General features: G+C 36.1%; 1 protein-coding gene and 1 long non-coding RNA gene across 2 annotated transcripts in view; both read left to right on the top strand.

Annotated features, from left to right (window-relative positions):
• The first annotated feature begins 493 nt into the window (after positions 1 to 493).
• Positions 494 to 24,784, top strand: part of MSRA (methionine sulfoxide reductase A) — a 509,773-nt gene continuing 485,482 nt past the window's right edge. Inside the window, exon 1 of the mRNA XM_031950908.1 lies at positions 494 to 672. Coding sequence (XP_031806768.1) covers positions 528 to 672 — 145 coding nt within the window. The 5' untranslated portion in view covers positions 494 to 527. The remainder of the gene's footprint in view (positions 673 to 24,784) is intronic.
• On the top strand, positions 679 to 4,630 carry LOC116421428. Its single transcript, XR_004231783.1, has 3 exons — positions 679 to 794; positions 2,290 to 2,384; positions 4,405 to 4,630. It is a non-coding gene; the product is annotated as an uncharacterized LOC116421428 (long non-coding RNA).

Here is a 24,784-nt window from a genome sequence, read left to right as displayed (position 1 = left end):
AGAGGCGCGTTTTCTGCTCCATCGCTTTCTGCCCCCTTTTACGTAAAAAAGCGACAGGCACTTAAACTAGCCTTAAAGAGTTCAGATTTCTACAGCTGGGCCCAGGCCTTAGCACGCGGAGCGGGGAAAGAATCTACAGTTTTCTCGTCCGTGACCTAATTTAGCAGAATTCGAACCCAGGCTCGCAAGCGGACGCGGTCCCCTCTTCAGGATAAAAGTTCGGGGTCGGTGACCCCCGGCGCCACGTCCCGAGCCCAGGAATCAGTAACTCAAAGCCAGAGGCAAGGCTCCTCCCATCAGAAGCCTCGGTAAAGCCACGCGGGCCAAACGGTTTGGGCAAGTCCAGCTCGGGGAAAAGCGCTCCGACTTAGCGGAGTGGCCAGCCCCGCGGCACGCCCACCCTCTCGCGCCTGCCCGGGACTCCACCCCGCCCCTTTCTCCAGGCCCGCCCGCCCGCTCGCCCCGCCCACCCCTCCACTCTCGGCTCTCGGCTCTCGACCCTCGACCCTCGACCCCCGACCCTGTCTATGCTGTCTCGGATCGCAAGCTCTCGGAGACTGCTCCACGATTTCTGGCCTCGCTTCTCCACTGGTATGATGGGAGACTTAGCCTCAAAGCTCATCAGACGCGAGGACGCTATAGCCGGCCGCAGCGAACCGCTGAAAGTAGCAGGTAGGGACCGTCAGAGTGACGCGCGCTCTGCCGCGCAAGCGCGCTGCTGCCCTCCCTTCTCCCCGGAGACTCCTGGAGGGAAAAAAACGGTGCCCAGCTTCATCCCGGGCACGTAACATGGGGTACGACGCAGGCGCAGAAGGGAACCACTACGGGCAGTGGGGGCGGGGAGGAAGCGTGGAAATGAGAGAAAATGTGTGTGTGTGTGTGTGAGGTGGGGGGGGCGGGGGGGGGGCTAAGCCTCGGGCTAAAGGCCTAGTTATGTTTCAGCAGCTTCGTTCTGGCCCGTTATTTCCCTCCTTTCTTTTCTTCCCACAACATCCCAGGCGTGTAATAATAATATTAATAATGGCCTTGTGATTTCCACCGTTATCTTTCTGGCTTCCATTCCTGGGATGCTCCCTCCTTAGCTCAGTTTCCCGGCTTTCTTTAAGCCCCAGCCCCAATCCCCTTTCTCCTGGGCCTCCTCGGTTCCAGTGCCTTCTCTCTATTAATTCTCCCTCTCTTTTTTAAATGCCGCGTATTTGTTGTTTCCCCAGTTAGATCGCAAACTCCTTGAAGGCAGCTAGTTGCATTGAATCACCCCACAGTCTGTGTGACGGTGAGACATGACTGGCCAGACCCCAAGAACCCCACAGGGCCATCTTGATTTTTTCTCCTCCCTCCTCTCCAAGGTCCTCTCCTCGGGGGTCAGTATTTGCCGTTTCTTCCAGCCCAGCCCATAAGAAGCACTTGCCTGGGAAACACTGCTGCTTTGGGAGGGGAAGTCACGGGAAGTGCGCAGGGAACATTGAACACAACTGCTTCTGTACAAGAGGAATGGTGTGTGTGTGTGTGTGGGGGGGGGGCACCTTCCAGCCCCAGCCTTGGGTGTTCTCCGAGGTTGCTTTCCTTCTCTAGGTCACCCCTTCTTTCCTTTTCTGGCATACTCAAGAAGTCAGGTCCTGCTGCTTTTTTTGGAGCTTTGCCCTTTAGAGCTTATACTGGGCTGAGTATGTCGGGTAAAAGCTCTCTGTAGAAATGGAGAATAAAATCTCAGGGTTCTTCAGCTCCCCCCTTTCCTCCGACCAAAGAATTTTGTGGGAAGGGACTCAGAGGGCATCTGTCCAAGTCGTACCTGAGCAAGCTTTCCAGACAAGTGAGCATTCAGCTTCTGCCTGAAGCCTTCTAGCAGTGGAAAAGTCATTACTTCCCACTGCAGCTTGGTGCGCTTGTGGACAGTTGTGTTGTTTGGAAATTTTTCCCTTGTGGAAAACCCAGATCTTCCTTATAGTGTCCATCTGTTGCACTTGTCCTATCAAATGTATTGCTGAAAGCCAAGTATGCCATATCTACAACATATCGATGGTGGATTTACCAGCAGAAAAAACCTAAACCCTTTTCCATATGATAGCTCTTGAAGTTAGAACAACCAAGCTATTCAAAAGTGCAATTAATGGATTACTTTTCTCAAGAGTTATTTAGGTGAAAGCTGGACAACCAGTATTGGGAAATGTTAAAACAGCGATTTCTGTTTAGGTACATGTCCTACATGACCTCTGAAATCCCTTTGAACTCTGAACTTGATATTTTAAGACAGCTATCATATATCCTATTCCCCCTTCAATCTTCTAACAGGTAAAAATCACCAATTCCTCCCACTGATCCTTGTACAGGACAGTCCTCAACCCCTTCACTATTATGGTCACCTTTCTCTGGATAGACTCCAGCTGGTCAGTATTCTTCCTAATAATATATGATGCCCAGAATTAAAAGCTACAATCAGATGTGGTCTGGTCTGGACAAAACACTATGGGATTGTCACTCCTTATGAAAGCTTGCTTAGCTACTTTGCTGGATTTAGGATTTAGAATGTCCTAGAATAAGCCAAGCTTATAGTTAAATGCAAAAGTTGTAATTATTTTCATAGTGAACTTCTTGCAGATGTTTATCATCAGCAAAAAGTAAATGATCATAAAATGATGTTTCCCATTGCCTTTGAATCCATGATATGACTAGTTTTGTCAATTTCCTTACTATTCTTAAAAGTAGCTTAATATCATTTTAGCTTTTCTGCTTCCTTATCACATTTGAAAAATCAGATTAAGGTAAAAACCATTAAAACAAAATGTTATCTAGCAATAGCTCTATACTTGTGAGAAAGTATAGGAATTTACATTTGTACTAGAATTCTTGGGAAGGTATCCTAAACTCAGGTATCAGGATGGCACTACTGGTTGTCCTAGAATAAGCCAAACTTGTAACAGAATAAATTTACTTAGTTTATAAGACTACAGAGCAATGATCAGATCATATCTGATGATAGTTCAGTTGAGCGCTAAGTTTTTCCCTGATAGCACAGTCTTAATTTAAGTTATTGCAAGGTCTTAAGTTAGCCATGAAACAAAGAAATTTTATGCTTTGGCAGTTTCCCTGGGAAAGGGACAGCTATCTATTAGCATTCCTTAAGTCTCTGTTCTGTTGGAAAAGAGGTAAAATACTACCCACACCTAGGATACAGCCTAGGAATTTTCCTCTTGAAATCATGGATGCTACCTCAGACCTGCTCTCTCTCTAGTAATGAGCATAGATTTGGTCATATTCTACTACAACATTTTTTTTTATTATTATTAAATGTTATCTTATACTTTTCTTATTAGAATTTATAAATTAGTATTAGCCAGTCTTCTCTGCTTTGTGTCACCCATAAATTTGTTAAGTATGCCATTGATGATCTCTTCCAAGTTAGTGATTAAAATATGACATCATAGGCAATCAGTAGATCTGTAGGATTCTATACTAGCTACCATTTCTCCACACAAACTGCTAACATCCATTAAGGACTTCTCTTTGGTCATTCATCGTTCAACTACATCTCTTTATCTTGTCTATAATTTTGTCTATAATCATATGATGGGAGACTTTGTCAAATATGTTGCTGAAAGTCAAGTAAATCATATCTATAATATATATATATGTGTTGGATTTACCAGATTAATGCCTGTGTTAAAAATAAAATAAGGTCAGTTATACCTCATTCAACCCAAAGTTCCCCAGCACTGAATTCTTAATAAAGAAAAGACACCTCTCATTTTACCGCCTAACCATTTACTTAAAAGTATAAAGAACTTTCTAAAAGTTTACACAAGTAAAGTAAAACTTCAACTTTAACACTGATGTAAATGTAATTCACTAGGAGATATCTTAGACCTTTTTCATTTCAGATTGATTTGTGTGTACTTCATGCATATATATATGTATTATATATATGTATACGTACATGGGAATATAGTGCCTCTTTGTGTCATAGATATCTATGTATAGGTATATAGATATTTATTTGGAAAAATATTGTCAGTTCTTTAGAATGTAAGCTCCTCCATAGCAGATTCTGTTATATCTATATATCTCTAGAGCCTGGCATATTGCCTGGCATAGAATAATGTTCTATTGGTAGATTGACAAGAATTATTTGTTCAATTTATTTTCTCTATTAAGTCATGATATATAAAGGCATAATTACCCTATACTTTTAATGTCATTAATGATAGCTTTAGTTTTAACTTCATACTTTGTTCAGTCAAGAATCTGTCATAGAGATATGTAATATATGCTTATTATGGGTTTATTAATTGAAGGAAAACTGCCATTCAATAAACTACTGACAGTAACAAAGTCCTGCTCTCCAACAGCTCTAAGTAAGAAGCCCAAAATTTCAAACTAATTTAATATTGATCTCCTATTTCTCTTCAGGCTACCTATAATGGGCCAGATCTGACAATGTCCATGGGAAGTAACTGGATCTTGCTAGAAATGGATTGAATTGTTCTATGTGAAAGTCTTTGTACATCTATTGGCCCTAGCACAAGTATTTGAATGTTTGGTCCTTTCTACTTTTCTGTCCTTATTATTCTGTCATTACAGTGATTTATTTGGTCTCCTTTGTGAAGGCAGTTTAATCCTGTTCTTCTTCTTGGTTATGTAGAGATACACTGAGACGGAGGAAAGAAGAGAATTCATGCTCATTCAGGTGAATGAAGGGGTTAAAGAACCTTGAAGTAAAATGGTCTACAGCATTCTCAAAACACCTGGAGTTTATTTTTCATTGGAAAAAAAAAAAACTGAAACATCTATCACAGATTGTGTAATTGCCCTTCTTTCTCAAATAAACTTATAGCCAATGGAAATTCTCTATGTTGACTTTTTTACATGAGTTTTTCTTTGTATTTGGAAAACATTACTCTTTGGTTGGTAATATATTTTATGTTCTGGTGACATCAATCAAGGCTACTTTCCAGTTTTTCTTGGCTTCCTTTAAATACCCATTTTTTTGCCTATATTTTTAGACTACGTTTAGTCTAATTTTAGCCTTTTTTCTTCCTTTTCTCGTCTTCCTTTTTTGAACTTAATTACTTTTATTTATATATAGTTATTCTCTTTATATTTATTCTTTTATAATCAATATATGTTCTTGTATATGTATATTTAACACACACACACACACACACACATACTGAATAGAATGTGAATTCTTTTTAGGAAAGAATGTTTTTTTCTTTGTACTTTGTGATCTTAGCGCCCATGATAGTGCCTGGTACATTATAGATAATAAATGAATTTTGATTAATTTCTCTTTCTGATTCATCCAAGTTGAATGATATGCAACCTTTAACAAGCATTCAACACCTATCATATGCAAAATATTGTTCAATTATAAACGTTATTTTTATTGTTTTTTTATTCTCTAGCTTTGCTATCCATTTTCCCATTCTTTAGCATTCTTTTTCTTAGCTATTTCAAGTGTGTTTCATCTTATTGTCTTGTTTTTTGTCATGTACGTTTTCCCCCAAATTGCTTTTGTAATCAAAATCTACATTTTGACATGATTTTGAAATCTAATTTTAGGGAAGGGAATTGGATGGAATAAGTTAATCTGAGTCATTTTACATTTCATAAATATTCATTTTTGCAGTGCATCATTAGTATAGATAGGATATCTTTAGAGACAAATTTCTTTCACATTTATGTGAAGGATATTGTTGATGTTTCTTTTATTTTGACTGACACACACATACACACACACACACACACACACAGTAGGAAATAGTTTTTCACCAGGGATATTTCGCCTTCTGATTAATTTCTAGGTTCTAGGTCACATAATTGATATCAGTGCTGCTTCTTCTTTCTTGTCCATTCCTCTTTGATCATGTCACTCTCAATTTATTATCTTCCTGAAATACTTCTTTAATTATGTGAATACTAAGGTAAAAAAAAAAACCAAACAAACCCTTCAGTAATTCCTCATTGCTTGTAGGGTAAAGACTAGACTTTAGCTTAATGTTTGGGGCCCTTTACACCTTGGCCCTAGTTTTCCTTTCCTGCCTTATTTCTTATTCTTCCCAAGAAAGGATCCTTTACTCTAGCCAAATTGGTTTTCTCATTGTATCTTGAACACATCATATACTATTTCATCTCTTTAGTTTTTGCTCCTTCTGCCTCATCCTCATGGAATTCTCTCTTCTACTTTTTCTACATACACAAATCAACCATATGTAGTGTTTCAAAACCCTGCTTTATATATTCTGCCTTCTCTTTAAACATTTCATGAGTATCCTACTCACTTCCCTAGCCAGAGGTAATAACTTCTTCCTCTGAACTTAAGTTACAGTGATTGTTTTTGTGACTGGTTTGCCACATGATATTGCCTTGGGCATCTTTTCTATTGTTGTTTTGAACTGTTATTTAAATATTTTTCTTTTAGATTATAGATTGTGGAGCAATTTCTCATGTGCTTTGGAAGAAAGGAGTTCCTTATCTGAAATCCCCTACCTATACTACTAGGAACAAATTTATTATTTTACTTTATGCATATTTATATGCCCTATCTCCAATTAGAATGCAGACTCCTTCAATGTGGTGCCTTCTGAAGGATGAAGAAAAGCTAGACTAAAAAGATTTTCTTAGCTTAAAGGAATTTAAGGTATAACTAAGGCTAAGGAAATTAGAAACAGGTAAAGAATTGAATTCTATTCAATTAGGCTGAGAATTACCTCAGCCTAATTCTGTGGTAGTTCTGAGATAAATTGATATAGCACATCCTCCATCTGTCCTGCAAAGAGAAATGATTAGTCAGTACTATACTCTGCTGAAAGGTAGTCTTTTCCTATTGCTCTATTTATCTATCTTTCTATCTATCTTTCTTTCTTTCTATCTGCCTATCTATCTATCTATCTATCATCTGTCTGTCTATCTATCTATCTATTTCAATCATTTTCTTACTAGTGGTATCATGAATTGCATAGTTTAAAAAACTGCAAGCTTTCAGGCTGCATACAAATCATAATAGCTCACATTTAAATGGCACTTTAAATACATTTTGTCATTTGTTTCTTAGAATAACCACGTGAGGTAGCTACATGTGAGGATGAGGGAATTAGCTGAGAGAGCTCAAATAATTTGTATGGTTTATAAGTTTATCTGAGGTTGGATTTGATTCTACTTTGGAACTTCAGCTTCATTACTCTTTCCACTGTCCTGCTTCCTCTATATTTAAAAAGATTCTAGAGATATAATTTCTGGTAATTTAATCATTTTATTAATAATGCCAGCATTTTAATGGAAGGATAATCATTTGGCATGTTTAGGTCATTTACTTAAGTTACCCTCAACCTTGGGGTATACAAAGAATTCATCCTCCTTCTCCCTCCCCCTGTACCCTAAGCCTAAGAAGAAAAAAGTTTCATCTTAAATTAGAAGTCCATTTTTTTTTAGTGAACTAGCAATACTCAGAACAAATTGAAAGAATGTTAATCCTATCTTCCTTCAGCTCTGTCCTTGAGAGACTGGATGAGGAAATAGTACAGGAGAAAAATCTGGTGTTTTCTCAGTTTTAATAATTGACTATCAGTATGAGAGAGAAATAATCATTTCTCTCATGAGCATAGTTAGTTTTTCTTTATAAACAGAATAGGTAAATATGGCTAGACCTACGCAAAATTCTGATGGATAGAAAACTAGGCTTTGATACTCTTAATCCTAAAATAAAATCAAACTTTTAAGTGGAGGAAAAAAGTATCTTTAATCGAGATAAAGAATGTCTTGAGCTTGGATCGTGTGTGTGTGTGTGTATGTATGTATTCTTATGGAAAGTCTTTTCTACTTTTGAGAAGAAAAACAGGAATGGGTCGTGTGAGGAGCGAGGTCTGGTCATAGGACCCCAGTGCTCTTGGCAATCCAAGCAAATCCAAGCAAGGAAACCCACTTCTACTTCTTTTTGTTTTTGCCTTTATGATCTAACTTGCCATAAATCTTAAGGAAAGAAGCAAGGACATTTAGTAGCTGTGGCCAGCAAGCTAGATCTGTTCACAGTATAAAAAGATTCCAGGCTGCAGGCCCCATCCCCCCATACTGAGCCCCAAGAGCAGGAATGCAAGGACATTGCTAGGAATGTTTAGAGAAAGGGTGTCTGACAGAGGAGAAAATGTTACATTTGATCTTAACAATATTAAAGTTAATGTTCCTCTCAATGCCAGTCATTCATAATTATGAATGAATTTCAATAAATATGAGTTATTTGTATGTGTATATACATGTAGTAAAAATATGTATATAAATATATACAAAATACAAACATAAATTTTTTAAAAGTATATACAGAAACACACACACATATATAAAGATACACAAAATTAAAAAAAAAAATATATATATACACATACACACCCAACTTTTAAAGTCTTATTCCAATTATACCTCCTCCACCCCCATTTCCTGTCAATATTACCAACTTCTTTTTATAGCAAGGCAGAGTGGTAGAGTGGAAATAACAACAGTAGCCTTGAATTGGAATTCTGTCTCTGCTACTTGGTACTTATAGGACATGTGGCTAATAATTATATGTTCCTACCTTAATTTATAGGGTTTTTGTGAAGAAAATGCTTTCTACATATGTATTAGATGTTGTCATGAAGATAAAAATGATTTTTCTCATATCTAAAATCAATGTTTCGAAATTCTTTAAAGCACATATACAGATTGTTTTTCAGGATTTAAGTAATAGGTAATAGAGAGTTGAAAGGGATCTGAGGTCACTAAGTCCAACCTTCTTATTATATTACATTATGATTTGTAATTTACAAAACCACAACACAACACAACATATTTACAAAATAATTAAAATTCCAATTAAAAATAGTTTGTGATTCATTCACTACTTGGCTATAAGCTTCTTGATGGCAGAGGTCACCTTCAAACTTTATTTTTACATTTTATATTTTTTAGTGTTTCATACAGTGCATTCTACTAAACATTTTTTATGTGAATGGGTGAAAATTTGTTGTGTGCTTGGATATGTAGGATTTTTTTTTTTTAAATTTGTGAAAAAAAGTGATCGCAAGTTTAATCATTAGGTCACTTGTATATGGTGTATTAAAAGCAAAAATGTGTTCCATGGATTTTTTTCTTAATATGAGGGAAAAACAAAAACTTCAGAGCTAGAAAGGAAAATGTATCTGAAAGAGGAACTCCCACTTTAAGACAGCTGAAAAATGATCCATCTAGCTTTTACTTGAAGACTGCAAATAAGGGGTGACCAGACGCAACTAGCTCACTCAACTCATAGGCAGTTCTTACTGTATCTTTTTGCCATTTCAATCCATTACTCTTTGTTCTTCCTTCCTGTAGGTAAGTAGAGCAGGTCTTTTTCTTGAGACAGCCTTCCAAATACTTAAGGACAGCTATCATGTTCTATCCGTTTTTTCTGCAAATTAATTATCTTCAGTTGTTTTAACTCATTATCTTATGTGGATCTCCATATCCTTCTCCAGGCCCTTCCTGGTCCCTCTCATTTGAATACTATCTACCCTACCAATTTTTTTCCTGAAAGAAGTGATTATAAGCCAGTTATTAATATAGGGGAATCAGTTTTTTCCTTTTCTGTTTCCTCATTCAAAGTCCAATTCTCTTTTTAAATTTTTTTTATTATAGCTTTTTATTTACAAAACATATGCATGGGTAGTTTTTCAACGCTGACCCTTGCAATTACTTCTGTTCCAACTTTTCCCCTTTTTCCCCCAGGCCCCTCTCCTAGATGGCAGGTAGTCCCATACATGTTAAATATTTTGAAGTATATATTAAATACAATATATGTATATATATTTATACAGTTATTTTGCTACTCAAGAAAGAGCGGATCTAGAGAGAAGGTAAAAAAAAAAACCTGAGAAGGAAAACAAAAATGCAAGCAGACAATAACAGAAAAAGTGGAATGGTATGTTGTGGTCTACACTCATTTCCCATAGTTCTCTTTCTTGGTGTAGCCTATTCTCTTCATTACTCAACAATTGGAACTGGTATGGATCTTCTCGTTGTTGAAGAGGGCCACGTCCATCAAAACTGATTATCGTATAGTCTTGTTGTTGAAGTGTATAGTGATGTCCTCTGCTCATTTCACTCAGCATCAGTTCAGGCCTGTCTGTATTCATCCTGCTGGTTGTTTTTTACTAAACAATAATATTCCAAAACATTCAATAATATTCCAAAACATTCATTTACCATAACTTATTCAGCCATTCTCCAATTGAGGGGCATCCATTCATTTTCCAGTTTCTGGCCACTACAAAAAGAGCTGCCACAAACAATTTTGTACATGTTGGTCCCTTTCCCTCCTTTAATATCTCTTTGGGGTATAAGCCCAGTAGTAGTACTGCTGGATCAAAGGGTATGCACAGTTTGATAACTTTTTGGGCATAGTTCCATATTGCTCTCCAGAATGGCTGGATGTGTTCACAATTCCACTAACCATGTATCAGTGTCCCAGTTTTCCCACATCCCCTCCAACATTCCACATTATCTTTCCCTGTCATTCTAGCCAATCTGACAGGTGTGTAATAGTATCTCAGAGTTGTCTTAATTTGCATTTCTCTGATTAATAATGACTTGGAGCACCTTTTCATATGACTAGAAATAATTTCAATTTCTTCAACTGAAAATTGTCTTTCCATATCCTTTGGCCATTTATCAATTGGGGAATGGCTTAGATATAGATTTGATTCAGTTCTCTATATATTTTGGAAATGAGGCCAAAGTCCAGGTCTTGTGAAGGACAAGACTGACAATGAGACATTCTTCTCAATCTTGAGCGGGACCTACCCAACTGGGAAAGCTTATTTCTAATTAAATCATAGAGAATCTAATCCAGGTGAATTTTGACCAGTTCTTATACTCAGGTAGGATTGGGTGGAGAATTGATCCTTTATTATGGATTTTTGGAAGCAGAATGATTTGCTTAAGTCTCTTTGCCCAAAAATGTCCAAGAATGCTAACATGATCAGAGTCAAGTCCATCTGACTCTCATTTATAAAAAAAGCCCACCTTATTATAATATTCATTCTCTCATTAATTATTAAGCAGTCAGAGTTGATTTCGACCCATGAAGGATAACCCCTTTTCCAAAGGAATTTAAACATTCAGCTGGCCTCCATACAGACAGGTCTTTGGTTTCTGAGAGAACTACTAAACAATATATTATCTGCTAGCCATAATTAATAAATTGGTTATTAGTTAACCAGAAACTCTTCCTTTTGGGTTTTTCTTTCATCTTATTCATAAAATGTAATACCCTGAATTGAACATAATAAGAATAGCTAACATTTATGTAGGGCTTTAAAATTTGCAAAGTGCTTTGTAGTTTTTTTTTTCTCCCTTGTTTTATCACAACGACTATGGGAGATGGGTACTGTTATTACTCTTATTTTACAGATGAGGAAATAGGCAAGCCAGGGTTAAGGGACTTCTGCAGGGTCACATAGCTCTTTTAACATTTCTGAGATATGAACTCAGGCCTTCCTCACTGTACACTTACCACTCCCTTTGCTATTCCACCAATATAGTATTCTAGATATGGTGTGACTGATGGAGATTATAGGTAGGAGAGGGTATCAAGGGCTGATATATGAATGGTATTTCCTAGTTGTTTAGGAAAAATTTCTTACTTGTCTTCCTTTCTTCTTAAACTTTAGATCCAGAAGACTATCACAACATTGTCTAGAATTGTAAAAAGACTAAATTTTAAACAAATATATTGTAATTAAAATGAATTGTGCTTTAAAGTAATCATCTTGGAAAACTGCTTCATTTCTTTGATGCCATTGCTGAGAACATTTTTGCATCTTTTTGGGAGTCCTGCTAATGACTAACTTGGGAAAATAAATTGCATTTCCTTATAGCAAACCTTATTTTTAATGATATTTCTTAGCTTGATCAACCAACTCAATCAGTAGACTTGACTGAATAACTTTAGGCTATTTTACAAAATGAAATCTCCCTTTTAGGATAATGATTTGCTGTTTTGGGGACTATTCAAAGAATATATTATAGACACTGAAGGAAATTTTGTTTTCTTTTGTTGTTATTAACAAAGGAAATAAAGGAAGATTTTGTGAATAGACAGATCTATCCCTACTATTGGTTTAAAAGAAAAAAGGTTCAGAGCACATGGCTTTGTAGAAGATGGTAAATCATTATCATCATACTGACATATAATTAGAGGCACATTAGTAAAATTTCACAATTTGTGCAATGATTTTAGTACCATAGAGCTGGAAAGGAAAGTAGAGCTAAGTCCATCTCATTGATTTTATAGATAAGGCTGGCAAATATGAAGTGACTTGTCCAAATTTAGTTATATCGTTAGCAGAACTGAGACTAAAACTTTGGATTCTGGGATACCACTCTAATCTACTACATTCTTTTCTTAGGAGACTGCCAGAAAACTTATGGGAAATAAAGCCATATTTTAACATTTGCAAAGTAACATTAACATTAATACCTTTTCTGGGTTATTTCTCAACTTTCTCTCACAAGTTGGAATCTCCTGAGGATGTCTATTACCAAAAGTAATAAATAGTAGCTCTACTGGTAAACCTAATGGTGGCCACTTCTAAGACTATTGCTCATGAATCCATAATGGTATGCTTAACATTAACATTTGACCAATGAGTTTATTATTATTTATTTAGAAAACTAATTTTCAAAGGCAGTATAGTAAAAACAGTTAATATAAACATTCCCCTTTAGACTTGTGGTATACCCTGCCACAAATATCCTCAGCATCTACGGGTGGTAACAGGATATGGGTGTATGCTATATGTTTGACAACGGGTTACTCACAGTTCCTGGTGCTAGAAGCTCTTTTCCTCTTGGTAGAGTCTTCCCTCAATTTCCCTTGAGTGTGTCAGTTGGGTGGGAAGGACATTTATTTGGGTATCCAAGGACCACTTCTTTTTGACTTGATATAGTAGTCTGCCATAAAGGCTCATGTATCTTGAAGCTGACTTTTACCTGGGTAACTATTTTATTTGTCTGTTCATGCTGTGTGTATTTCTACTCCTGCATGGATGCATTTTCTTCCATTCTTCTGGTAGCTCCCACAATAAGGATAAGAGAGAAGAAGTGTTCATTCCCCTTGTCACTTACACAGAGGCCCAAGGAGCATGACTGATTTTCTTTGTCACAAGATGTTTCCTGGGACGTGTCAGGTGCTTTCTCCCAGTAGCCAAAGCTCTTTTTAGAGTTTTATAAATTGTTTAGAGATATTTTCACATATAGTCCTGGGTTTGTGGGAAAATGCCTTAACATCCAATTTAGAGGGTTTGTGATTATATTCTGAGCCCTGCTGATCAAATCAGTCGAAATGGGAATGGAGACTTCCTTCCCTTATTTCTGTAATATTCAACTTTTTTATGGATGCTGTTTAAGCCCAGGCAATATGTCATAATTGATGCTTATTCTATATCTTGTACTTTATCCTAGTAAAACATTCTTGCAAAAATTGTCATATAGTTGGTTGTTGTCCTTCATTCTCAAAGTGGACCAAAATAACATGATTATGGTAGAGTCAGGTTACAGTGTGTCTGACTGTGGCTGATCAGATCAATATGAGCTTAGAATGCTCTAACACAGGTCAGGCACAAAGAGTCCCTATGCATGTTTAGGGTGGATGCTCTAAATTTGTCTATCTTGGATTTCTTTTGAACTACTACAATTCTGCTTTTCTCATAGAGCACAGTCCTGTCTCTGATGAAGGCATGGAATGCTGGGTGGTCCTGTGCCAGTGTCTTCCATATTACACAATCAATTCCAAGGTTCTTAGAGACCTTGAGAATGTCTTTGTTTTGCTTTTTCTGATTACCACGTGAGCATTTGTCCTGTGTAAATTTTCCATAAAATAATCTTTTTTGGCAAGCATACATTTCACATTTGAATAATGTGGCCAGCCCAATGGAGTTGTGTTCTTTGCAATAGAGTTTGAATGCTTGGCAGTTCAGTTTAAGAAAGAACCTGTGGTTAGGATCCATTGACCCTCTCTATAAAGGTAAAGGGAATAGATTGTTCTATGACAGTTGTGTGTGTGTGGGAGATGAAGAGAGTATCTCTTTGTTAGTCATTGTTGGCAAGATTTTTGCCAGAGTCTTCCTTAATAGACTGATCTTCACCTAGGAGATGATCATCTATCTGAGCGTCAGTGAGGCTTCACAAAGGGTTGAGGAAGAATTTATATGGTGTTTGCAATCTGACTGCTCCAGGAGAAATGCCAGGAGCAGAACAGAAGTCTATATGCAACATTTGTAGCTCTGACCAAGACCTTTGCAATATGCAAAATTATGTCAAATTTTGGTTGGCCAGAGTTTATCGGTATTGTACAACAGCACGCTTACCTAGGTTCTGGATAATGCTCTCACGCTCTCCAGCAATGAACGTCATGTAGTGGAAAGAACATCAGCCTTGATCTTATGAGACTTAAGTTTGAGTCCCGGTTAGTAAGATGATCATTTAAGCTGATCATTTGATTTCATTGAACTTCAGTTTACTCATCTGTAAACTGCAATACTAATCCTCATATCATGTATGTTTTAAGATTTTTGTGAGTAAACAACTGTTGTAAGAAAGCTTTAAAAACCATGTATCCATTGGATAAAAGACATGGTGGTTGGAGGGCTGACACTGGGGCCAAAAAGGCCTGGGTTTAAGTCCTGCTTCTGACACATCTCAACTGTATGGTCTTCAACAAATCCTTCACTTCTCAGGGCTCTATACAACTCTGTAATACCATAAGTTGCTGACCTGAATTGTGAGAGGAAGTTTGCTTATTTAAGAATTCCCTCTGCCAATGAAACCACAGTTCTCATCCCTGTCATTGTGTAACTGTGAATTATTATTATAAGAGCTGTGCAATCTTACTTAACTGAAACTTCAATTAAAAAAAAAAGAGTTTACATAGCTATTTTATCCATGTATTATGTTTTCATTCAGTATGAACTGTTTGTGTTTGTGTAGACAGGTGTTTCAGTATTAAAACAATTGAAAAAAAAATACAGAAAAGGGCAGGGAAGCAGGGGAGATAAGGCAATAGAGAAAATTACAAAGAAAAACTCTTAATCTTCATATTCCCAGGTTCTTTTAGTTCTCAGTCTTTATGTGTGTTTTGTGTATGTATTTTTATTCTCCTTATTCCTTCTTTACTATCCTAGAAAATATTTTGACCTAATAACATAATAACTCTGGACTGTTTTAAAACCAGTGACATAAGTCTTTTTGACATCTGTGCTAATGGTCCTGGCATTCATTGGTTCCTTTGACATTTTAACAATATTTTAAAAAATGATTAAATACTGATTACTTTCATTTTTCCAAAGTGAGGAAGACTGCATCTTCCCCTCAGGATCCTCGAACTAACCTTTAGCACTTGGAGCTATCTTGAAGGAGCAAGGGATAAAGCACAGGTCCTGGAACCAGGAAGACCTCACTTCAAATTTGGCCTCAGACATAAATTTGTGATCCTAGGCAAGTCACTTAACTTCTATCTGTCTCATTTTCCTCGACTATAAAATGAGGATAATAATAGTGTCTTTCTTGCAAGGTTGTTGGGAAGATCAAAAGAAATAATATTGATTTTTTTATTAAAGCTTTTTAATTTTTCAAAACATATGCAGGGATAATTTTTCAACATTAACTTTTGCAAAACCTTGTGTCCAATTTTCCCCTTCTTTCTCGCTACCCTCTCCCTTAGATGGCAAGTAATCCAATATATGTTAAACATGGTAAAAATATATGTTAAATCCAATATATACGTATATATGTTTATACAATTATCTTTCTGCACAAGAAAAATCAAATCAAAAAGGAAAAAAATGAGAAAGAAAATAAAATGCAAGCAAACAACAACAGAGTGAGAATGTTATGCTGTGATCCATACTCAGTTCCCTGCTGTCCTCTCAAATGAGTGCAGATGGCTCTCTTCATCCCAAGATCATTGGAACTGGCCTGGATCATCTCATTGTTGAAAAGAGCCACATTCATCAGAACTGATATTCATATAACCTTGTTGTTGCCATGTACAATGATCTCCTGGTACTGCTCAAGGAAATAATATTTCTAAAAGGTGCTTAGTGCCGTAATTGGCACATAGTATGTACTCTATATATGCTTACTTATATATATATATATATATATATGCTTATTTCTTCAGCTTGACTCCCTTTTATCCCCTACCTCCATATTACTCCCCCCCCCCCCATTCCTTTGCTCTAATAGCACTTTGTGCCTATTTTTATTCAGTCAACAACATTCAATAAATATCTTTTTTATTATCCATGTTGTGCAGGTATACTTTGCTTAACTACTGGCAGAGACACAAAGATGTGCATTCTGTATTGTTTTGTTGTTAATTCTGTATTGCTATATTTTAAATTATAAAACAACTTGGTATTTCTGTAATGTTTCACTGAGAGTTCTGTACATGTCCCATCTCCCCTCCTAGACTGTAAGTTCCTTGAAATAAGGGACAGCTGCTTGTTAATCTTTATATACCCCCTATTGTTTAGCATGGTTCTTTGCATGAAGTACAGGTTAGTGTTTGTTGAATGAATGAATAAATGAAAACTGTTTGTTTAGAAGACATGCTCAGAGGGAAACAGATGATACTCTAAGCATAACTAAGTGTAATATATCATAATCTGCATGGGGAAAATCAGGACACATCAAGTTGACTTTCTCTTTAATAGTTCTATTATTTATTTGCATAATTTGAAAATAATGACTTCATTTAGAGTTGTTAAAGAGGCAAGCAAATATCAACCTGTCAGGGAATAAAAAGATAAGAAAATTGGGTAATCATCCCTATTTTACTCAATGTTACTTATCTTTTTATTCCTGTTTTTTTGTTTCCAACTTTTTGCAATTCTTTGTAAAGAAAAGGTAAGAGAAAAAAAGTTACTGTTCCTATTAAGTATTCAGCCTTGAAACTTCATTCTCACTTACCTTGTGGTCTGTTTCCTGGGACACCAGAAAAAATCTTTGCCTTAAGTTTTGGTGCTTTTGTAATTTATGATTTAAAATTAAAAAAACAATTCTGAATTTAACACTAAATAAAATGGGTATTTCCACATACAAAGTAAAACAAGAGGATTATACATGAAACTTCAAATCTTTCTTAGGTACAACTTGCTTTAAAAATATTGTGCTATCGTGAAATAACATAATATAAATAATGTAAAATATTTTATAAATATAAAATAATAATATTACATTTTAAAAATAGCTTGATCTCCACTTACTTTGGGAAGAGAAGTGCTGTGCTCCCTTCAGTGATGAACATTCTCACACCTGGTCATACTTTTCCTATCCCAGTGATTCTAAACCTATGTAATTCATCATCCAGACCCCATTTCCCAATCCCCATCACGTTATTCCTCATTCCCATCCCCCTTGACTCTCCCACCACAAAACTTTAACCAAATATCATCTACTTCTTCAACTGTCTTCTGTGGAATTCCTGATCCTTCTCTTCATCCTAAGTCTGACTCTTTCAGTGCTTCCATCTAATAGATCTTATTGAAACCTGACTTGTTTCTGATGGCACAACCTCCTTGGTACCCTTTCCAGTACTGGTTTCACCTTCACTCATTTAAATTGGAATATCCTTTGTTCCCCATTGCTACTTCCAGTTTCTTTCTCCATAATAATCTTTTCTGCTTTGAGATTCATGCTATTCATTTCTTTAAAAAAAATTCAATAGTATTTTATTTTTCCAAGATAATAGTTGATCATCATATAATCTTGCTGTTACTGTATACTCTGTTCTTCTGGTTCTGTTCACTTGGCATCAATTCATAAGAGTCCAGGCTTTTCTGAAAAAGATCTAATTATTGTTTCTTACAGAACAATAATATCCACTACATTCATATACCATAATTTATTTAGCCATTCCCCAACTGATGGGCATCCACACAATTTCCAATTCCTTGACACCTCAAAATGGGCTGCCACAAACATTTTTGCACATGTGGGTCCTTTCCCCTCTTTTATGATCTCTTTGGGATACAAGCCCAGTAGAGACACCACTGGATCAAAGGGTATGCACAGTTTTATAGCCTTAGTTCCAAATTGCTCTTCAAAATGGCTGGATCAGTTCATAATTTTCCCATATCGCCAACATTTATCATTATTTTTTCCTGTCATTTTAGTCAATCCAATAGATGTAAGATGGTACCTCAGAGTTGTTTTTATTTCAGGCTATTCATTTCTTCCACCCAATCAAAATCCTGGCAGCTATTGTCTACTGATACTTAGATCACTCCCATTCTTTCCACAATGGGGTTGGCAGGTGGTTTCTATTTTCCTGTTTTTCAACTCCTGCCTTTATACTAAGGAATTTCAATATGTATATATCGACTCTTCCTCATATATTCTAGGCACTCACTTCCACTCATTTCCCATGAGCTACTCCTCCACTGCACCTTAGTCCCACACAAAGGTGGTCATACTTTTGATCTTGTCAGCAGCCACAGATGTAAACGTCTATGTTCAATAATTGCTTCTCTGACCAGAATCTATTTCTTTTCCATCTCTCTCACAGCCTTCTCTTACAACTCTACGTTTCATCCACACCATGCCTCTTATTCTGTGATCCCTCAATTCTCCACCAGGTTGTTCCTCCAGGACTAGCTATTCTCCCCTCTTTTCACTGTCTTAACTCCTTGGTGAATCATTTCAACTCTATGCTATTCTCCTTTCTTGAATGCCCACCCTTAATCATTTTGCCAATCACACCTTGCCAAACCTCAGCTTTAGCTTCAGAGTTCCCTTCCCTGCTTCTTCACATGTGCTTCTGAACAGAGGAGAGAAAATCAGACCGCTGTTCTAACTAGGTGCACCACAGATTTATGTTACATAATCTCAACTGAACCCTTACTGCTCCAAGGCAGTTTTTCTATGTTTACATTATCAACTTATTCCAGTCTACATAGTGGCTATCTCAAACTTTTCCAGTCATCCTCAAGCTTCCCATGGCTCTCACTCCCTCTATTCTTTTAGCTGAGAATTTTGCCTCATAGTTTACAGAAAAAAATTGAGGTCATTTGTTGTGAGATCCCTTTTCTTCCTTTTTCCTTGTCTTCTGTTACTCAGATGCCTACTGTCATTTTCTCTTCCTCCATTCCTTTCTTATCTGATAAGGTAGCCTTTTTCCTTACCAACACATACTCAAACAATCCCATTTCAGTCCATCTCCTTCAACAAATTGCTCCCTCTGTCATCCTTACTCTATTATTTATTTTCCATCTTTTCCTTTCTACCACCTCCTTCCCTGTTGCCTGCAAGCATACTCATTTCCTCCCATCCTGAAAAAACTCTCTCTTGGTCCTTCCATGCTTGCTAACTATAGTTTTATATCTCCTGAACCTATCTCCTTTCTGCTATCACTACCTCTTAGTGTTCATACTAGTGTATATTTCCATTTTCTATTTTCCCATTATGGTGGTGAGTGGAGCATATGGTGACTGTGACTGTCTCATCAGCTGTACTCATTGCACCGAAATCCATTATGTTCATGCTCCTAAGATACCTTATTACCTGGAAACTCACCATCCTTTGAGATTACACTAGCTTTAATACTCATACTTATCAGTGCTCTGCCCTCCTACATTTAAGAAAGGCTCTTAGGCTAGTCATCTCTTTGTTTCTCATTGCTGCACTCTTTAGATTGGACTCTACCATATCCCTGTGCCAGGTACCTTTTCTCCCAACTCCCTGCCTGTGTCCCTTTCTAGTAAAACCTTTTATCTTCTTTTTTGGTATTTTCTTCCCTTATTTGATTATAAACTTTTTGAGGGCAGGGACTATCTTTTTAATTTGTATTTTCTTAGTGCTTAGCACTGTGCTTGGCACAGAGTAGTTTTTTTTTTTTTTTTTTGTGATTAATTGACTTGACTGAAGGACAAGAAAATATTTGAGGCTTGGAAGAATTCTGTGACACTGATTGTATTATGAATCAAAAGTTTTTGTGCTTAATAAGTGAATATTGATCGGCTGATTGCTGATCCTGAATCATTGCTCATGGTGTTTTAGAATACAAGCATGGACCAGAATTGTAGGAGAAAATTATAAATGTTATGGTTAGATTCAGCCTTGAAATGCCTATTAAATGTGTACCAGCTGAACATATGCCCTCTTTCTTATTCTTAATGAAAATGTACCTGATAGCTGGTATTGACTCTTTTCAACTCTATACTATGTTCTAGTTGGAATCCCTTGTTTCTTTGTCCTATTGGTGTCCATTTCTTGATAAACCTCAATCGTGGATTGTTCCCACTATTCGTCTCCTCTCATCCTACTCATATGCTATTGAATAGAACTGGACAAATCATGCAATTGAACCTACTGGACCCATTACAAATTTATGTTATCTAATAATAACGGCCTTCACTGTGGCAATAAACTTGTTTTGATTCTGTTCTGATTCTCTATCCATTTCCCACAGAGGCTATCTCAACATTTTATTTTCTCTTCAGTCCTCTCACACTGCCCATCCCTCTACCCTGTCAGATGAAGTGCTCCTCATATTTATTTGATTGAGAAAATAGAGACATTCTTTGTGAGCCCCTTCTCCATTCTCCTCTTTTCTACTTCTCAGTACTTCTTGACATCATCCCTTATTTTTTTCTCCATTACTCTACTCTCTGATGAAGAAGTGACTTTTTTGCCAATGTTACCCCATTCAGAGATTGCCTGTCATCCTCCAACCCTCAACCATCAATCTGAAGCAACCTTTGGCACAGTAGAGACAGTGTTGAATTTGGAGTTAAAAAGACCTGAATTCAAATAGTGCCTCTCTAGTTGTGTGACCCTATCTGACTTATTTGGGTTTTTTCAGCCTCAGTTTCCTCATCTGTAAAGTGGGGATTCAAAATAACACCTTATTTCACAATAAGTGAAGATCAAGTGTGATAACATATGTGAACTGCTTTGAAATTTTGAAGAGATCTATATAAATGCTAGTTATTACTATTGTTCAATCTTTCCCTATATTCTGGTTCCTCCCTATTACCTGTAAACACTATGAATGAATGAAAAAACATCCATTAAAGCTCTATGCTTAACTCTCTTGTTGTGGGTCAGCAGAGTTTCCATACACTGAAAAGATGTTCAAGCAGATAGTATAGTGGAAGGATTGGGATTATTGCTTATCTTCTGGGTTGATTCCCCCAGACCTTTATGGAACCCTTGAACCCTTTAGGAAGCAGGAACACTATGAATACATGGAAAGCTCTACCATTGCTTCTGAAGAAAGAATGAAGTTAACAGATTTACTTTATGGAAGTTTAAGATTGGCACATACAAAGGGGTACCAGGTAAAACTTGTCTTGTTTTTTCAACTGAATAAACATTTATTAAGTGCCTGTTATTTACAGTAACGTGATAGGTACTGGTGACATAAAACCCAGTTTTATTTAAAACTGGAATTTAAAACTTAGAGTTGAGAGTACAGTGAAACATCTACCCAAATAGATGTAAAACACGGTAGAATATAATTCTAAGAAAAAAATACATATATATCCCAATATATAAACACACATATGTGTGCATGTTATATATGTATTTGTTTATAGATATAGATATAAAATTCTAAAGCATGGAAAATGGAGAAAGAGTTAACTCCTGCAGGAATTTGAGGAGATATCTGGCACCTTGAAGGAAGATCTGGCAATCTGCAAGCATTTATTATCAGTGTTAGGCATGCGCTAAGCACTGATGATACTAATACAAGAGGAACTGTACTTGCTTTCAAGGGGCTTGTATTCTTTTTTAAAAAAATAAGTTTTTTATTGATGACTTTTTAAAATATCATCATAGATTGCCTCAGTATTCTTCCCCTTTGCCTCCCAGATACTTGTCCTATATAACATAATATTTTTAAAGACACAAAAAAGAAGAGAAAAATCAGTGCAACCTATTAACACACTGAAAAACTCTAAGAATATATGCAGTGAATATTAACATTTGCAGCTCTCCCACCTCCATGCAAGGCTGATTTGGAAGTATCCTCTCAAATTTCATCAGTTGAATCATGCATGAACTTTATAATTTTGCTACAAAAAATGAAAAGAAAGAAAACAAAATAATTTTGTTACATTCATTTTTTATTTTGTTTGTGTGTGTGAAGTTCTTTTCATTTATATCTTAGTTACTGTGTATATTATTTTGTTGGCTCCACTTTCTTCATTTTGGCTTCATTTCATATAGATCTTTCTATGGTTCTATATATTCATTACATTCATCATTTCTTATAGCAGTGTAGTATTCTGTTTTATTAATGTGCTACAATTTGGTCATTCTCCAATTGATAAGTTCCAATATGTTGTTTCCATTTTTTTTTTGATATCACTAAAAGTAATGCAGTATGTGTGTGTGTGTGTGTGTGTGTGTGTGTAAATGGGAACTTTCTTTTTATCAAACTCCTTGGGGTATAAACCCAATAATGGAGTCAGTCTGGTTTAAAAGGTATGGACATTTTAGACATTTTATTTTTGTGATTCCAAATTGATTTCCAAAGTGATTTTGCCTTTTAAGAACTCCACTAAGAATGTGTTAGTGTGCCTATCATTCCATAACCCTTCTGCTGTGATTATTGCTTTTTTTTTTTTTGATCATTACAAATTTGCAGAGAGTGAGATGAAATCACAGGGTTGTTTTGATTTTCCTTTCATATAGCCAATGATTTGAATTATTCTTCTTTGTGATTGAGAATATTTTGCAATTCTTTTAAGAACTATTGTTGATAGCTTTTGAATACTTATCTATTAGAGAACATGTATATGTATGTATTTGTCATACACACATACATATATGTATATATGTCCATATCTAGAGTGCCAAACTCTCAGCAGAGAAATTTAACACAAAGATTTTTTTTTCCCATTTGACTGCTTCCATTCTTATCTTAGGTGCATTAATTAGGTCCCTTCTTATCTTAGGTGTGTAAAAGCTTTTCAGTTTCATGTAATCAAAGTTATACATTTTATCTTTTGCAATTGTCTCTATTCCTTAGTTAAAAACATTTTCTATCCATTTCTGTGAGAAGTATAAAGTAACTTATATTCTAATGAAAAAACAACATTATATATAGATAAATATATAGAGAGTAGATACAAAGTGAATTCAGGGGAGTTTTGGAAAGGAAGGCACTTGTAACTGCAGGAACTAAGAAAGGCATCATGAAGAAGATAGTACTTGAGATGAGTCTCAAAGAAAACTAGGATTGCAATAGACATAAGTGAGAAATCAGTGAATTCTAGGTGTAGGGAGAAAGACTGCAAAAATACTGTAGATAGAGTTTAGCTCATGTGCTTGGGACAGCATGTAGGCCAGTATGGCTGATTTGCAGAGGGCATGCAAAGAAGTATGGGTCAAAAACTGGGAAAGTTGGAAAAAGCTTGCAGGCTAATGGGGAAGACAGTATATACACAGCTATGTACAAACATGATATATACAGGGTCGATTGAAAATGATTTCAGAAGAAACACTAGAATTAAGGAGAACTGGGAAAGGCCTTTTGTATAAAATGGAACTTTAGCTGAGATTTGAAAGAAGCAAGGGAAGTCAATGGAAGGCAAGGAAGCATGGTAGGAGATTTATTATATGAGTTATTATATAAGTTAGGTGAGAAGTGATATAACCCATAACTTCAAAGGCAGTGATGCCATCAAAAGAAATGGGGAAATTAGAAGGAGGGGCAGATACAGGGGACAAAGAGATTGGAAATAAATCCAGTTTGGAACATGTTCCCCATTTATTGGTGGTGCTGTTGCCAACTTGTCTACTTCCCTGTATTTTAAAAATGATTGGTTATTGTCATTCTCTTTATGTAGTCTGAGAAAGAAGTAAATGATTTGGGAACCTAGGTTCTCCCCACGATTTTGTAAAACACTTTTGACTTTGTGAAACTTCAAGGAGTTAAGAAAAAGTAGTTTTAGTCTTTCAGCAGTTTCCAGGTGATTTCTAATTTCTTTGTTATGCTTTCTAATTTCTTTAGCTATTTTCCCTCTATAAATTATAGAATTCTGGACTTCTTGGTAGCTGTGGTTTTGATAATATTGGCTTTGAAAATTTTAAAATCAGAGAATATGAAAATGACTATGTATATGAGTGATTATGAGTGAATAGAGATAGTAGAAAAAAATCTATGTGTAAAGGAAGGTAGCTAGAAATTTGGGTTTCCAAGCAAATTTCAAAATAATTCCTTACTTTTTAGTAATAAGACAAATGACCAGCTTTCTGCAATGCAGGGTATGTGGTATTTGTATTTACCACTGATAGACAACAAGAGAATGTTGTCTTGCCTAGGTGGAACGGAGGTTTTATGAAAAAAGTCTGAGTATATCATACAACTTTAGCAATTGATCTTCAACAGGTTAAACTACTGAAATTTTAGTGAGTTTATTAGAAGTGATTATTACATGTGAATGAAATATCTTGGAGGCTTAACTTTCTTTTTTAAAAATATAATTTATTTTTAACATTCTTTTCTTTTAAAATTTTGAATTATTTTTTTTCCCCTCTCCTAGCTTTCTCTCCACTCTCTGGGAGTACAAGCAGTGAGGCTTAACTTTCTGATAGCCATGTGGAGATACCCTTTTTTGAATTAGTAGACACTGGATTTCTTAGCCTAGGGATTGTCACTAAACTGGACCTAAATAAATTCTTGTTAGATGAATGGATGCATGGATAAGTAGAGTGTTATTATTGTTTGGCTCCTATTGAGACTTCTTGGGTGTTCTGGGTTTTTTAAAAATAA

Source organism: Sarcophilus harrisii, chromosome 2 (assembly GCF_902635505.1).
Source record: "Sarcophilus harrisii chromosome 2, mSarHar1.11, whole genome shotgun sequence".
In the NCBI taxonomy this organism is placed as follows: domain Eukaryota; kingdom Metazoa; phylum Chordata; class Mammalia; order Dasyuromorphia; family Dasyuridae; genus Sarcophilus; species Sarcophilus harrisii.
This window is presented reverse-complemented; position numbering and strand designations above follow the sequence as displayed.